The 18064-nt window shown below is 39.0% G+C and overlaps 1 protein-coding gene across 4 annotated transcripts in view; it reads left to right on the top strand.

Annotated features, from left to right (window-relative positions):
- Positions 1–18064, top strand: part of DOCK8 (dedicator of cytokinesis 8) — a 161603-nt gene that overhangs the window by 104068 nt on the left and 39471 nt on the right. For all 4 annotated transcript variants that reach the window (XM_083186050.1, XM_083186049.1, XM_083186048.1 and 1 more), the window contains 7 exons: positions 1219–1374; positions 6924–7063; positions 8424–8593; positions 9672–9811; positions 11329–11511; positions 13041–13170; positions 15546–15633. In XM_083186050.1, the coding sequence (XP_083042176.1) occupies positions 1219–1374; positions 6924–7063; positions 8424–8593; positions 9672–9811; positions 11329–11511; positions 13041–13170; positions 15546–15633 (1007 nt within the window). The remainder of the gene's footprint in view (positions 1–1218; positions 1375–6923; positions 7064–8423; positions 8594–9671; positions 9812–11328; positions 11512–13040; positions 13171–15545; positions 15634–18064) is intronic.

Below are 18064 nucleotides of genomic sequence, written 5' to 3'. Positions count from 1 at the left end.
TAACATTAGCCCTTGGAATCCCCCCCCCCTTATGTATAATCTATTATACTATAAATTAGTGAGAATACAGTTTCAGTGGCAAACGCAGGATTTTCAGAAGGGGGTTTCCAGAGGGGCGGAGCAAAACACGGCAATGGACACTTAGGTGACCCAGTATATGCCGGGTCAGTTAAAGTATTATAGATAGACCAAATGTATATAAATAATAAAAACAAATATATATATACATACATACATACATACATACATACATACATACATACATACATACATACACATACATACAGGGGCATCAACAGCAGTGTAGGCCCCTGGACATAGCAATGTATTGGGGCCCCTACCGATCCTCCAGCGGTAGGGGTGGGGGAAGCTTTGATGTCCCGCAGGTGGTAGGGGGTATTATATCAACCGTTTAGCATGTAGGGCCTGGATCAGTAATTTCCACTAATAACCCCTTTACTGCACAGATGGTGGGATATGGAGTGGGAGAAGGGGGGCATTGGGCTGAATGAAGGGGCCCTGATACATAACTTCCAGGGTGGTAGGGGATGTTTAATATGCAGAGGAGGGGTGTATAGTGGAGTGGGCTTATTATTCATAATTATCTGGTGGGAGGACAGCTTGCTTGACTGCAGATATCTCCAGTTCCTGGAAATAGATTTATTAGATTTTAATGGAATAAAAAACTAGAGAATCCCACCTACCAAATGGTATTAGATACTAGGGGATCAGAGTTCAGGAGGCAGAGCAATCTGCCAACGAGTATATAAAACTACATACCAGGTGTGTGGAGCTGGAGCAGCAACCAGCTGCTGGAAGGCTGATATCTCTGGTTCTGGGAACAGTAGAGACAAGCTACTAGTGTCCTTCAAAGGGGGAGAGTCCCAGCTTTTGGAATATAACCTTAGAAAAACTCTAAGTCAGACAGAACCTGAAAGATCTGACTGGGAAGAGCAATTAACAGACTTGGATGGGGACCACTGCTTTGAAGTCATATATCTCCGGTTCCCAAGGGCCGATTTTTAAAATTCTTGTACCCATGGAAAGAGGGGACCCTCAGCTTTCAGCCTAGGGCCCTTAGACTTCTGGGGGGGGTTTCTGGGTACTCGGAAACCCCCCCTGCGTGCGCTACTGAGTTTTTTCATGAGGAAGTGGTTATCAAGTTTAAACAACTGCTGTAAATCTTGCTATAATAACATTAGTTTCTTGTTTTCCCAGTTGTCATCTAAGTTGAATTCTTTACCAACACTGATCTCTATGAGACTGGAATTCCTAAGGATTCTATGTAGTCATGAGCATTATCTTAACTTGAATCTCTTTTTTGTGGCATCATCATCAACACCAGCATCTCCGTGCCCTTCTGTCTCCTCTGAGGTACATGTTAATATGAGGATTTTGCACATGCCTATTTTTTTTTTTTTTTTTTTTGCATTAGAAAAAAATACATACATACATGTAATAAAAAAAGATACAAATTAGACATACATACATACTGTGTACATTACGACATCTCTAGGGAGAGATCTGTTATGGCTACCACCACTTTATTCTACAATCATTAACTACAATAGCCTTGTCTATTTCTTTGTGGCGGAGGCCCATGGATGTTCTGATTTGTGGCGGCACACTCCTCTGGCTACTAGCCCGATACATACTTATCCACTTTACTCAATTAACTCTATCAGCAAGTATGGTAATACTTTGTTATGCTCAACACTTTTATCTATCATCTTATCTCGTATAACGAAAAACATAAGTGAGGGAGAGAGAACGGGGTATGGAGAGTTTATATATTTTTTTTTTTTTTATATTACGCTGCCTAGGAAAAAAAAAAAAGGTGCAGAGTTATTAAAGGTAGGTGATTCTCTACCATATTTAGTCGAGAGATAGAGTTTATCTATCAACTCCTTAACCTAATAATATTGTGATCCCTTGATTATCATTTTATCTCCCGTGAGAGAAGCGAAGAATAGTGACGTGAAGTGGTGGAGGGGAACATGTGAAAGAATTTTTTTTTTTTTTTTATTAGTTGTTAGTGATAAAATAAAAATAAAAAGGAATAAAGTGCATTAGTGCATGAGGCGGCTAATTCTCCTCCGTATTTAACAAAATAAAACCTATATATTCTATGTAATCTGGCGTTTATTTATTTTCCACTCGTCCATATTCTTTTATCAATGTGTATCCTTTAATTATTGTGCATAGGCGTGTCATTTCTCCAATATATGGATGTGATCCAGTGGTGCCATATTTTTTCATACTTCTTTATAGTGTTACGATTTAAGTGTACAGCTTTCTCACATTTAATTGTATAATTTACGAGTGCCTTCCATTTTGCACATGCCTATAGCTTCACAGAAATATACACTGTTCTTACTTTCAATAAAGTACTATAATACACTGTACATATAAGTAAATGATTTTCTTTGCTTGTTTTTTCTTTCCTTGTTAATTCTTGCACACACTACACAGTACATTAAATCCGAAACACAATAACAACTCTTGAGACATGCAATGACATCTATATACTGTATTGTATACAATTGTACAAAAAATATATATATATATATATATATATATATATATATATATATATATATATATATAAGATATGTAGGAAAACATATAAACTGTGTGTTGTGGTTTGTTCATATTATTGATAACACGATATATGACACTTTCCCTTCTTAAGAACTAAAACGGAGCCCCTGCATTGAGCATTTCCATGTTATACCATTTTGTAGATTGGAAACATTTTCGTATGGCTTCTTTCACCAATGTTGATAAAGGCTTAGCATATGGAAGTCATATATCAATGTTTTTCTGTTAATTTTTCTTTCTCTAACGTAGTGTCCGTCCAATCCATAGGAAACAAGTGAGAGATTCTAGGGTGGAGTAGTGAAATGGGGACTGGGTCTGGGGATATCCATTGGAAGTTTTCCCTCCAGCTAAGTTACTGGAGGGGAGTTTCCGGTAAATGCCCCAAAATGCACAGGTTTTATCTACTTCAAACATAATATGTAGATTGTTATTGATATATATTTGTAATGCTTGCCAAATAGTTTGTACTTTTATACAAGACCACAGGCAATATACTAGGTCTGCTTCTGGAGAACTGCATGGGGCCTCTGCAGCATTCAACTTCAGTTTGGGAGTATAGTAAGACCGATGTAAGATTTTCTGGTTCATCTCTGTATAAGAGGTCGATACTAATTGTTAATCTAGTTTCATAGTAGCATCTAAAATAAGTTTCAACATGAGGTCAGGAAATTCCACCCTTCACTTCAGAAAACCCACGTTCCCAGACTCCGAGGGGGTATGCAATCCAGGATCACGGCTGATGATCCCTCCCGACAGCCGCGATCCTGGCCTGTTTGCGGTTTGATCGTCAGGTGAACAACTGTGGGATTCAATGCCCCGCCTGCCTATAGGCGCAAAGGGGGAGTGGCCGCGAAACCGGCCGTGGATTGTCGATCTGCGGACGGGATCGCGACAATCCAGATGTGGCTGGCTGGTTCTTGAAATACGGGGGACCCCTAATCATTCTGTCCCCTGTATTTTGGGAACCAGGACCAGCCCTTGAGCCTGGTGCTGGTTTTATAAAATCCTGGGGACCCCTATTTGTTTTGCCCCATGATTTTATGAAACCAGGACCAACTCTTTGAGCCCAGGGCTGGTTATGCTAAGGAGGGGGGACCCCACGGCGTTTTTTTTTTCAAAATCGCACATGTCTGAAAATTCGCACATTTTCATGACTGTAAATCGCACATTTTCATGACTGTAAATCGCACATTTTCATGACTGAAATTCGCACATTTTCATGACTGAAATTCGCACATTTTCATGACTGGAAATTGCAAATTTTCATGACTAAATATCACCCCATATCGCACTTTATCACACTTTTTTCCGCAATTTTGCATCTCATTAAATATGCTCAAATCCGGCCAATAATGCGATTTTAAAAGTACGATTTGGTGCGATTTGGAAAAGTGTGATAAAATTGCACTACATTAAATCTCGCCCCAGATATCAATTCAAATAAATTTAAGATGGAAAGCAGATGTGGAAGTGCAGCCCTGTCTAGTATCCTTAGAAATAGGAATGTATCTAGTGTTATGGGCACTAATTAAAAAAAATGCTAATGGTTGCAGATAAATTCTGCTAAGATGGCCCCAGGACACGTCAAATGCGGAATATGCTGCACTATATAAGAAACTGTAAATAAATAAATTATCTGCATCGCAATTTAAGACTATGTTTTCCTTCTCCAATGACTTATGTGTTGTAATCATGGCCGCTAAAAGTGGCCATACATTTTGTGTGAAGTGTCTATTGCGGAGAAAGCCTATCTGCGTTGGATGTAGTTGTTTTGGCAATAATTTTTGTGAACATTTTTAAATCTTAATTCAAAAGAGAGATAGGTCTGCATGACGAAACTAATTTAGGATCCTTGTTTGGTTTGGGTAGAATAAGCACTCAAGCTGTATTAAAATCCAATAGGGCAGGGTTACCAGAAAGAATAGATTTATATAGCTTTAAAAGATGAGGATGTATATGCAAGGTGAGAAGTTTGTAATAGGTGGCCGAAAGACCATCTGGTCCCAGGGTTTTCCCATTAAGTAGGGATCTGATAACTGCTTCTATCTCTGTAGTAGTGATATGGGAGATCAAAGTTTCTCTATCCTCCATAGTGAAAGGTGTAAGACCTATATGTGTGAAAAATTGTAATCTTTAAATAGGATGATCATGAGGTGCAGTGTACAATTCCTCAAAGTACCTGTGGAAAGTTTCACTAATTTTACCTTGGGTTGACACCACTTGACCCTAATTAACTTGAATGGATGAGATATGTTTAATTGAGGTAGAAGACCTTGTTAAATTAGCTCATAATTTTCCAGGGTGAATGCCCTATCTAAAATATTTATTGGATGATACAACAGATGCAATTTTGCTTGTTCAGAACAAATCGTATTATAAACAGATTTGGCATCCACATATGGGGCCTTATTCGAGTTCACTCTTTCTGACAAAATCCTTCTTAGATGGACAAAACCATGTGCACTGCAGGTGGGGCATTTGTAACTTGTGCAGATCTAATTAGATTTGGGTGGGGTTTTACTTCAAAGTGAGATCTATATTGCAGTGTAAAAATAAAGCAGTCAATATTTAACCTGCACAGAATCACACAAAAATCACCAAATCTATTTCTATCTGCACATGTTACATCTGCCCCCCTGCAGTGCACATGGTTTTGTCCAGCTAAGAAGGAATTTGTCAGAAAGAGTGAACTCGAATAAGGCCCATAGTATCCTGTTTGAATCTGAGGGATCAGCTAGTACATTTGAACAGGTTAATATGACCTCTTGTGTTGCCTGCTCCAGCCTCTATTGAAATTGGGTTTTTTTTGCTGCTAAAGTACCGGTTTGGGGTCTGCCAAAAAATATTAATATCTTCAGAGTGAACACTATTGTCCTGGGCATAATTATGGAAAGACTGTGTTCAATGGCATTTCAGATCCTCCGAGGAGGCCATATAATCTGGAAAACGGCAATTATACTGTATGAGCAAGTGCAAGAAGTTGCCAATTTTAATGTGAATGATAAAAAGGAATATTCTCTGGCTACGGGGTGTGTATATCTCCAAGGGTCTAGTAACTGAAGTGAGTCTATCATTAAAGATAAGGTGTGGGGGGGGGGTAATTTGGCATGTACCCAATTGGCTAGGTCTCAATAAGGCATCTAAAGACAAGTCAAGTAGCTTGTTAAGATTAGCGAATAGAGCATAGAAAAAGTGTTCGTCCCGTGGGGGCATAAAGACAAACTAAGGTGAACTTTTCTTGTTCAATATCTACTTTGGGAAACAAAAATCTTCCTTCAGGATCTGGCCATTCTTCCCTTATTTCATAATGTAAAGTTTTCCTAAACAGAAGCAATACTCCACAAGTTTTAGTGGTAGAGGAGGCTTGCCTATAACCGCCAACCCAATTATCCCTCAATGTGTTAGGGTCGGTTGCAATGCAGTGTGTTTCTCTGCAAAAAACAACATCAGGACGGAATTTTCTCAAAGGTTTTAAAATCCTCATCCGTTTAATTGGGGTGTACTACCATTCCACATTCCAAGAGACTAGTTTAAGTGAATCTTAATTATAGTATCAGAGGCAACATCACGAGGTGTCCCCATCTTTAGCCAACACCTAGTCTATTGAAAAGCAAAACCTAAATATAAACCCCAACCCCCTGTCCCAGCTAGCAAGGGAAAGGTCAAGACAAGTAATAAATGAGTCAGGATGTCTCAAATTTTACCAAAAAGGGGGATCAGAGGCACAACTGGTAGGGTTGTGGTCAGGCATTCATGAGGTTGAGGAGGGTGAGGTACATTTGTAAAGGGGAGGTGATATGTGCACATAGGGAGGTAAAAGGCAGAGGCACTCATGGGGAAAGGGTAGACGAACGGTTCACATGGGAGGGTAGGAGGCAGAAGCACTGATAGGGAGTTGGTCAGAGGCATGCTTGGCGAGGTAAGCGGAAGAGGTACATATAGGGAGGCAGGTGGCAAAAGAAGTTATGGGAAGGACTTGCCTATATTACTGATGACTCATGGAAGCAGGTGTAGGAGAAGCATTAAGGAGAAATGGGGTGCTGACATATGTTAAGGATTAGCTGTGATGGTTTCCTGAAGCCTTCAGCCTACTATGAGAGCACAGCTATTGCATTAGCACTGTTGGCCATTGTGTGCGCTATAGAGCACTACCATTGTTCTCTTACTGAAGAGCTTTATCCCCAGTATTTATAAATATATCGTTGTAAACTACATTTCGACGACGAGGTAAGGCTATACATTGATGGAATGTAAACTTAATATAATATATTGTAAAAATGACAGCAGTATTGGTACTTAACTATACCTTTATCCCACTGCAGAACTCCAGTTCTTGCTCCAGTTTCCCGGATCACAGAATTGCAAGTATGTTTGACCTTTCACCGGAGTACCGGCAAAAGCATTTCTTAACAGGACTGCTCTTCACAGAGCTGGACGCTGCTGTGGACTGTGAGGCAGAAGGGTTAGTACAGGATAATGTTGAATGTGTACTGTATATCATATACTCACAACTACCATTTGTATTATTCCACTGTCTTAAGGCATGGGGATAGCGCATATTCCCCTGATCGCCAGATAATAAATCTACCCCTAACCCCCCCCCCCCTCCATAATGATACCCTGCCCTGCATACTTACGATCGGGATGCTGGTGATTCTGGATAAGGCATCCTCGATGTCGGCATTCCGGCGCCAGTCTTCTGCCTGCTTGTTTGATGTTGGCGTCTGTATTATGACAGTCAACATCCAGACTTGACGGGATGCTAACCACATCCAATTGCAGCACATCCACGTTGCTGTTATTTACAAATTGTGCTGTATCTATCAGAACCAAGCAAACAAAGATGCAGCTGCTGTATGAACTGCCTCCATCATTGAGTTAATCCCAGTGTTTGATATAAAAAAGGCCATGATAAAATTATGTTTGCACAGAAAGGAAAGAAAAAAAATTCTGCTACAGCCTAAAAATACTTGTTCAAAATGGACAATTCCTTAATTGATTATGAACCATTATACCTCTCTATGAGCAAATGTTATATTATCTATGCCTATTTGGTAATTGTATTGCAAACTATTATGCTTTTTTTATTGTTATCCTTTCTGGATGTCACATCAATGTGTTTTTCTAGTTCCTTATACCAATCCTTCTTTTGCGGGAACTTGTTGGTCCCCCAAACATCTGCACATGTTCCCATACTACATGCAAAAGGGAAATGTGTTACTATTATACAAGTATTGCATAAGCCAGTTCTTCTGTACCCATAGAGGTGGTGCAAACTCTTTTAAAGTGGTTGATTTACTAAAGCTGAAGAAAAACACTAATTATAATAATGGGATTCCAATGCAAAAAGCTAGTGACGGTGATACCAAGAGGTGTCGTTATTGCCCCCTTCCCCAAGGCATATCTATGTCTGTTTCCACACAGCTCATACATAACTGAACATATAATTAATGGTGGTGATAAATCACTAACTTTAAATTTACAAACATGGTAGCCTTCTTTAGGAAATAAACCAAAATATATACAGTAATAGTATTGATAATATCAAAGTACATTCCTGCAAACGCATGAAGTATTGTGTATGAATTATTAGAGCTCATTTACTAACATTGCATTATGGAAAAAGGTTATAATAAACACAATGAAAGCAAATGTATTTCAGGCTGCTGTGGGGTTATGCAAATGTTTTACCTTAATGCAAAACATTTCCTGTACTTAATAAATATGTTCTTAATATTGTACCATATACACTTTTACTAGCTAAAGATAAAGTACAGTAGCAATATTATCCAGTACAATGATGCATATATGTTTCCCCCCAGAATCAGTAAGGTGCAGAGAAAAGCCATCAATGCCATACACAATCTCCTGAGCTCACATGATTTGGACCCACGCTGTCAGAAAGCAGAGATAAGAAATAAAATTGCTGCTCTCTACCTGCCTTTGGTCAGCACTATTTTGGATGCCATTCCTCAGCTACATGATTTTTCAGGTAAAACTGTGTTTGAGAAAATTTAATCTAAGTTACACTGGTGCTATCATGTAGTAGCAGGTGCCTACTACTGCAGTAGTCATCTGACCTTCATCCTAGGGTGCAGCATCAGACTACTCAGTCACCATCGGGTAGCTTACTCGAATAAGGTGCCGCGCATGACTCCCGCCACAGAAGCCAAGAAACATCTGTATAATTGCGGCGATCCCTGGACTTTTAGCACCTCCAAAACAGCAGCAAAACAAAACAAAGAGGCCATAGCTGCCCCTCATATGTCCACAGATGATCAATCACTGACAATCAGTGACTCCTAAGATGTGGCATTCTATACTGTGACCGATGGTCGCGATGTTGATGGGATGCTATCTCTTCAAATGAGAACACGATGGACATTTGCATCCACCTCAGAATCAAGCCCAAAACAGATCTCATAGACATAATAGATGTATATCTACATGTAGAATGCTGCTTTCAAAATAATGTAAAACCAACCTAACACCCATGGAAGGTACCATGTTTTATTTATTTCACCTGGTAGATTTATAAACCTAAACATAGTCCCTATAGGAAATATTTTCACACATGGGGGGGAATTTACTATAATGGTAGATCTATTTCACATGGGATGTTGCCATGGGCAACCAATCAGATGCTATCTATAATCTTCTAGAAGGTGCTAAATGAATGAGAAATAGATTGGTTGCCCATAGCAACATCCCATGTGAAATAGATCTACCATCTTAGTAAATTTCCCACACCGTATGTAAATATAATATTAAAGTATAAAAGCAAAACTTTTTCTGCCAGATTAGATAGTTTACGTTGCTGGCTTTGTAAATGTATCAATAACTGTTTTATTTCATAAGGTATGTGCCAGGAACAGATACATATTTAGAGGCAGATATTGGCAACATTGTGATTTATTAAAATTTGTGAGCTATTCCTGAATGTTAGGAAATGTGTTCTTTATTTCCACCATGCACTTTGTTCTTCACAAGGTCAAGCAAATGAAGCACATACTACTCTGAATTACTTTATTTGTTTCTGGATCCTGTATGAGTTATATCATTGTTCATAGTTTTAGATACACGAAGTGGAAAAGGGCGCAGTACAGAAGAAGAGCCAGATACTCCAAGTGTAATCAGCCCAAACGTTGCAATGGCAGTTGCCGGAAATCAGTTTGGCCTAAAACCCTCTCCAGTCACTCTTTCTTCAGTTGTAAGTCTAATGTTTCTATATTACCAATGAGCAATGTGCTTATCTGACCAGTTTACTGATTTTCTTTATAAATAATGAGACTTAATACTACTACTATCACTAGTAATTAAATTTATTGTATACAGTACCATATATTGCCATATAGCCTCCGTAGACACCAAGGACTAATGGTGTGTACACACTTGTACAATCTGCATGAGATCCAGATGAGATTTTGACTATAAAGAAAGTCTTGGCTGCATAGACTATATAGTGCAGATCTGCACTATATGTATGCAGATAGTCTAAATTGTATACATAGTCTAAATTGTAGTTCTGGAGGTGTGGGACTTTTGTACGAGTCTGCCTGTTTTTTAAAGCAGCAATCATCTATAGGGCAAAACAAGATTGGTTTTGCTTGGTAAATGAACACGGAGACTATTACCTTTAGTGCCAAAACATATTTCCATGTTGTGAATGCATGACTACAATTTGTATTGTGTGCTTATGTTTATAACAACTTCCGGGTCAGTCTATGTTGAAGTCTGATCATCTTAACAATGCAGCACAGTAATTGATCACAAAAAAATGTTCTGAAAATTAGAAAGACAAATTAAATAATACATGGAATATTGGGGCAGATGTATTAAGCCTTAACAAGAGATAAATGCAATGGTGATAAGGAGAGATAAACGTCCAGCCAATCAGCTCCTTACTGACTTTTTTCAAACACAACCTGTATCATGGCAGTTAGCAGGTGATTGGCTGGACGTTTATCTCTCTTTACCACCCTTGCATTTATCTCTTATTAAGGCTTAATACATATGCCCCACTGAGTTTATGGCAAATGGAGTATTTAACCTTTGAGTGCCAACATCTCTGTGAGAGATGTGCAAAATATCCTCTAAAATGCCAACGTCGCTCACATTTGTTATATAAATTGAAATAAAAACTGTTGTATAAAAAAAAGATTATATTTCTTATATAAAGTAAACCTTACAGGTCATTATGATGAATAAAAATGTTGGCCTGGCAATTTTCACACCTATTTTGAAAAATTCACTTGGCAGTCAAAGGGTTAATCTTTATTACGACTGTTGGAGGGGTTTCGACAGAAAGGCCTTAAACTGTCAAAAACGGTTGCAGATTGCAGAAAATGGCTGCAGAATCATCAATCCAGCGTCCGTTTTCAACAATGCAGATTTGACTTTCTAAAAAGTTCAACCTGCATGCCTTCAGTGCGGTCAGAAATGGACGCATTGTATGTTATTTATATCTGTGCTGATAATTACGACTATCGGACATATCGGCACACATTAAATATCCCCCAAAGTAGTACAATATTGGACTTTTCCAGTTGTTTGAAATAACATTAATGAATAATTCTACAAAAGATAAACTACTACTCTTTGTTAAAATGGTTGTTTTAGTTTAAAAATGTTTAAGCATGGCTTACATCTACAGTATACTACATTGCCGTTTAAGTTTATATGCCAGCAAGCACTAAAGAGAATACTATATTTTGGGCTTCTCTTCAGCCACTTAAAATGTACACCACCCTGAGTCCTGAATCTACAAGGAATCTACTTACCTGCTTCCTGTGGATCATGAAAAATGCAGAACAGAGTGTTATCCAGAAGTGGCTTGCCTACTTACCCACTTTGCAGCTGAACAAAATACTTGATCTGCTCTATATGTGTGTCTCATGCTTTGAGTACAAGGTAAGTAGCCACATTCCATACTAACTTCCTTTCAACTAACTCCAGTGTTTTCCTAGGTTTTATGTAATATTTTGCAGACAGAATAATTATCTTTTAGAATTTGTAATACGACATAACACCATCCATGAAATACCAATGTTACTTAGTATTATACAGTTGAAGCACAAGACATGACTGTAAAGCAACTTTCATCCCATAATTGGAGCAAATTATCAGCCATTTGCTCCTAATCCCCACAAAGGAGTTTTGTCGTTCAGACAAGTTTTTGTAATTAAACATATTTAAGCAATTTGTCAAAATAACCATTTGTTGCTGTTTTCTAGTGTTTGTTAGCAAATTGATGATTGTATTTTGCTCTCACACATTACCAGATTTTAATTCCACAAAATTGGTGAATGGCTCAGATCAATGTATTAGTCCATTACATATGCTTGCAAGGGAAGGGCTGATCTAGACAAGATTCATCTAGACAAATTTTCACCTAGTTTCAAATAATCGATCACTATTTGTAGATGAAGGATAGAACTTTTCCTGCAATAGATAGATATTCAAAATGTATGTTCACCTGGTTCTAACAGGTTGGAGTTCAAGGAATCAGAGGACTTCTTAGCAATCCCCTCTTCTCTCTTTGAGGAAAATTTAATAGCGGCAATCATTTACACTGCAAAATCAAACTGGTTTTGAATTGTAAATGATTGCCGCTTTAAAAAAAAATGGTGATTTTTTACCAAATCTCTCACTTTCTCATTCTCTCATCCTATTAAATTTCCCCCAAAGAGAGAAGAGGGGATTGCTAAGAAGTCCTCTGATTCCTTGAACTCCAACCTGTTAGAACCAGGTGGACATAAATTTTGAATATCTATCTATTGCAGGAAAGTTATATCCTTCATCTACAAATAGTGATCGATTATTTGAAACCAGGTAAAAATTTGTTGGGGAGGCAGGAGACCTCCAGTTAATTGGGACGGTTGCCTTTTTTAGGTGCTTATTTATACAGTATTTTTTCAACAACTAGTAATGGCAGGTGACCCATGTTGTTTCTTGCACAGATCCAGCAGATTGTATGAAATGCACTCAACAAATGAAATGTAATTATTTATTGGTTGTTTGAGTTAGCTCAGATTTTCATTTAGAGATTTAGTGAAACTAAATATATATAAAAAGTGGAACAAAAATATCTAAAATTAATTCCATTATCTCTCTTTTATATTTGAAGAGTCATCACATTAGAAAGCAATGTAATTTTATTATGCCAAATACTAAGCTGATTCTGCACCCTGACTTGTACCTTAAAAGAAGTACGAAGCCTAAGTAAAACAGTTAATTTAATTGATAAAATCTGCTTTTATTGCTTCAAGGGACAACTCTGTGTTTGCACCTAAATAAAAAATGATTCAGTCGGCCTAATTCTATAGATTTGGAAAATCAGGCTGAGAAAAACGCAGTAAATAGCCAGTATCCATAAGTAATCTTGGCTTATGTGTATCCATATTTCTCTGTAAGGCTAAGTGGCCATTTTGTTCTCACAGGGGAAACAGTCACAAGACAAGGTAAGCACATTGGTGCTTCAGAAATCCAGAGATGTCAAGGCTCGTTTGGAAGAAGCTTTGTTACGTGGGGAAGGAGCCAGAGGAGAAATGATGAGACGCTGTAAAACTGGTACAGTATACGAGTATGCAGTGAAAAACACAGTGGCCAGTATTCAATGCTCCCGATTCACAGTTTTTTCGTCGAATTGGGCTGTTTTCACTCCTTGCTGTGAATTTTTTTCACTGAAAATATGATTCATTCTTTTCAATGTTCACTGTTCGCTGAAAGCGAACAGTGAATGCTGGCTAGTTCTCCATTTCATGCTCGCTGCAATTCGCTGGTGTATTTCAATGGGGTTTTCACTGGAATTCGCCAAGAGTGTATTCAATGCTAGGATGGCGAATTGCTCTCTCCCTGATTTTTGCCATGATTCACCATTTTGCATTCGACATCTTTTTAAGGTGAACTGGAAAGTGGTCTTTTAAAATAAAGGGTTTTTTTTGGTGTAAAAAAAAAATCAGATTTTTTTTCTGTGAAGGGGCATGCTATTTTTATTCATGTGCTTGAAGCACATTAATATATATATATTTAATTGTAATTTTTTTTTTTTATCACTGTCACCAGCAGGGGGCTGATATTCATATATTCACTTCACTCTGGTCCCGGCTTGTTACGTGCGGGAACAGAGGAGCGGCTCCCTACTTCCCTGTCCTGTGCCAGCATTCCCGGGGGGCAGCCTCTGCAGCCTGTGCCCCAGGAGCCCTCCCCCACAAATTCTGGGGCAGGCAGGGAGGCTTACATTTCCCTGCCTGCCTCCTTCCCCCGGCTCCAGGGGTTACAATTCGCCAGCAGGGGCAGCGAGTCCCTGCTGCATTGAATAGGGTGACAGGGAGGGTTGGAGAATGCTGCAGCCCTCCGGAACCCTGCGAAAGTGCAGCGAATCCTAAACAGGATTCGCTGCACATGGAGAAAAAAATAATTGAATACTCCCCAGCAGTGTTCCCTCTAAGCTGTGCGCGCGTGCGCATGCACACAACTCGACGAGCGTGCGCACAGACATTACAACAGAGCGCACAAAGCAGCAGTGGTCCCTTTTTGCAGTTGTGGACTCAATTAATGTGTGTTTCACCCATTAACTACATTGTGTGCTGTGTTTTGAATGTTTAAATGTTTAATATCATTTTGAAGGGGTGCCGGATGGCTCCCCGACAGTCGGGATACCGACAGTCATTACTCCGACGTCGGAATCCCGACTGCTCCCTTGTGGGGGTCCACGACCCCCATAGAGGGAGAATAAAATAGGTGGCGAGCGCAGCTCGCCACCGTGCCCACAGCGTGGCGAGCGCAGCGAGCCCGCAAGGGGCTTCATTGCGCTCCCCCCGCTGTGCAGTCGGGATTCCGACGTCTGACTAATGACTGTCGGAATCCCGACCGTCGGGGATTTATACCACACCCTTTTGAAGTAAAGTTAACACAAATGCTGAATGTCATTTTCCAGTTATATATAAGTGACGCACAAAAATTTAAATTTCCTTCCAAAGTTGCACAGCCAAAATCTTTTGCCGCACACAGCCTTTATAAAATTAAAGGGAACATTGCTCCCCAGTGAATGTTGCCAGGGCTGTATTTATAATGTTAACATTAGAGGGAAACTGCTGAGCAGTCCAAGACCAGCAATGGGAGTAAAGTTGGGTACACACATATACAGTACATGGCCCAATCACATATGCAGTATGCATACATTCATACATACATACATACATACATACATACATAAATAGCCAACGTCACTTATTAACACCTTCCCCACCCCATCCCCTCTGACAACCCAGACACACATTAGCAGAGTCAGTCACCAGTCACTGCCCCCTACAGCCAGCCCAGCTCTGTCCCCATGGGAAGTGACATTCCCAATCTATCTTTACTGGCTGTGATCTTCTCCGTTTAATGATAATTTAAAAAAAAAATTGGTCTGCTGAATATTGAGTCCCATCTGTGATTGTTTTGGCAGGACCAGACAAAATGATTTTGTTGTCCTTCTACGACTTAAAGGCCAGTCGTTCCCATCCGTGATTTATCGTCTAAGGCTTAGGTTTATTATTTCTTTAATAGACTGATATATCGGTTTCAAGGTGGAACTCTTCCTTGTAATTACACTGGTCTGTAAACCTGTCAAAGCCAACTACAGGGAAACACTAATATGAAAATTACTTGTAACAGAACAATAGCTCCTAATCAGATAGCAGGCAAATAGATTGTTCTGTACATATTTTCATGTTGGGTCAAATTCTGTTTAGAAGTTTTTAATACAAGCTGTGCAATTACACAGTATCAAATGAGATGTTGACTGTTAGCTATTAATCTCCATCTTGAAACTGGTTTTGTTCTGTTTCTGACTCTATAATTGTAGCATGTCTTTCAATAAATCATGTGTTTTGTCCAAGAACATGGATTGTCATTAGCACATAGACATTACAGGTGACAATTGTCTTCTACCGTTGCAGGTAATGACAGATTTGCTGGACTTAATGAGAACCTGAGGTGGAGGAAGGAGCAGACACACTGGCGCCAAGCTAACGAGAGACTAAATATGTGAGCACCATTACTGTTTCCATAATAATGTTGTCTGTGTCAGTGAGTGCTGAGACAATAGTGTAATAGTATGCAGTATTATGTAAAGCTTTCACTGCAACTGACTGAAATATTCAATACACATTGATCAGGGTGAATAAAAATAATTTTTAGGCATATGGATAATTGAGGGTTCACTAGTAACTGGTCTTTCCAGATTCTTATACAGCAAAGGAGAAAATTACAATATATTTGCTAAAGTACACTTATTATCAAGGTTATAAGTATAGGGGTCATTGACAGATAATTCCTTTCCGTATTTGATTTATATATTCTAAAAACAAAAAAAACAGCTGTGTCTTTATGCTTGAAGCAGTATACATACATATGTTCTCTCTCTTTCTCTCTCTCTAAAATTGGTGGGTGCAGTGGTATATATCGTATTGCACTTCTTATTTCACAACAAAATACAATTGACACAATTATATACAATTAATATTAAAATATATACTATTATCAGTGTTTTCTAAATCTAGAATGATCAAGCCGCACAGTTGTCTAAATGAATTAACTGACCGCAACTGGTTCAAATCAACCTATATCCAGTGTAATCCAAGCAAATAGTTTTATCAAACCTCAACTTATATAAGTCCCTCTTTAGGACCAGATAAACAGCCCCAAAAATTGCTTGGATTTTCTTGGATATTACTTGTATAGTTGTTAATAATAAAACAGCTACTTCCGTCCTTCCAGAAGCATCATGAATATATATATACCTGGAATCACAAAAAGTTAGTGTGAGCACAAGTTATACTACTGTCAGATATCTCCAATCCTTATCAGCTTGTCACTCTGCTATGGCAAGTAACACTACAATGATCTAACTGCAGCATTTATAAATCGGTAACATCCAGAGCCGGCCCTAAGCATAGTCAAACTAGGCAAACACACAGGGCATTTGGAATGCCTAGAGGCACCAGCAGCTTCTGCTGATTAAAATGATATGCACACATATTCTGTGTGTGAGTGAGGCTGTATCTGCATATGAAATAGTGTTTTCATGGAAATCACTGTAACATAGCATTTCGTATGCACGTACAGCTACAGTCGCACACAGAATATAGGCATGCCGCATATCATTTTAATCATCGGAAGCTCCTTGTGTGTCCTGGTCACATAACAATGCAAATAAGATGAATTTTCAGCAAAAAAGGCACCCAACGTTCGCAGATATATAGGCGTGCACAGCACATTTTATTAGGGGGTGCACCACCTATTGTGCATATCTAACAACATCCATTGGGTGTGTCTAACACCACCAATCAGGCGTGTCTACCATCATCTATTGGCACTCACTACAATATAAAAGTCTCTCAGCCACAACATAATCTCCTGCCTATTTCAGTCAGTTTTTAATCTTCTTATTACTCTCTGTAACAGCTCATGCAAATAAAGTAAAAAACAGATATGGATGACACAGGTATGTAGTGATATGACAATGGTCTAGTTAGTACAATTAACAATGCAAAACACACATCATTGAATGATGGGCTCTTCTTTTAGTATTAATAATGTGCAACATGTGTGTAACATGCATTATGTGTGTCAGGTGTATAAGGGTATTAATAATGTGCAACATATGTGTAATGGGCATTATGTGTGCCATGTGTATAAGGGCATTAATAATGTGCAACATATGTGTAAGGGGCATTATGTGTATGAAGGGCATTAATAAAGGTTGGCATAATGTGTAAGGGGCATTATGGTTATAAGGACATTAGTAATGTGTGTCATGTGTATGGGGTATTACTGTGTGGTATTATCAGGGGTGCCGAGAGAAAGGGGTAGGGGCACAAATTATCCAGGCCAGAGTCTGATGGAAAGGCACACACTGCTTTGTGCTGGGTTGCAGTGTGGCCATGGAGGGGCTTAAAATACAATATTTTCTCAGGATTTTTTTCTAAGGGTATAATGTGAATAATGTGAGGAGTAATGTATATAAGGTAAAGTGGTAACTACTGTGTGATGTAACATGAATAAGGGACACCATCGCATGATATAATGTGAATAAAGTTGCACTACTGTGTTGCATAATTTGAATTGGGGGTACTATTGTGTGGCCATGCCCCTTCCCAGCAAGAACACACCCCTGATTGGGCTGCGCACCGAATGTGTGCACTGTTTCTATTTAAAATATTGCGGGTAGGAGCACCAAAATGATGACTGCTATGATGAGGGTAGATGGTGCTGGGAAAAGGGAGCAGGGTCAGAGGCGGAACCAGTGGCAGTGCTAGGGGGCACCAGCCAAAATCCTGCCTAGGGCGTCATTTAGGCTAGGGCCGTCTCTGGTAACATCATTGGCTTGGTTCTACTATGGCTCTGGAATTACTAAGGAAAAGTGGAGCATTTTCAGTGAAGAATTCACTTGCCTGTATATTTGTTTTTTATATAC

Source organism: Crinia signifera, chromosome 1 (assembly GCF_055691185.1).
Source record: "Crinia signifera chromosome 1, ASM5569118v1, whole genome shotgun sequence".
In the NCBI taxonomy this organism is placed as follows: domain Eukaryota; kingdom Metazoa; phylum Chordata; class Amphibia; order Anura; family Myobatrachidae; genus Crinia; species Crinia signifera.
This window is presented reverse-complemented; position numbering and strand designations above follow the sequence as displayed.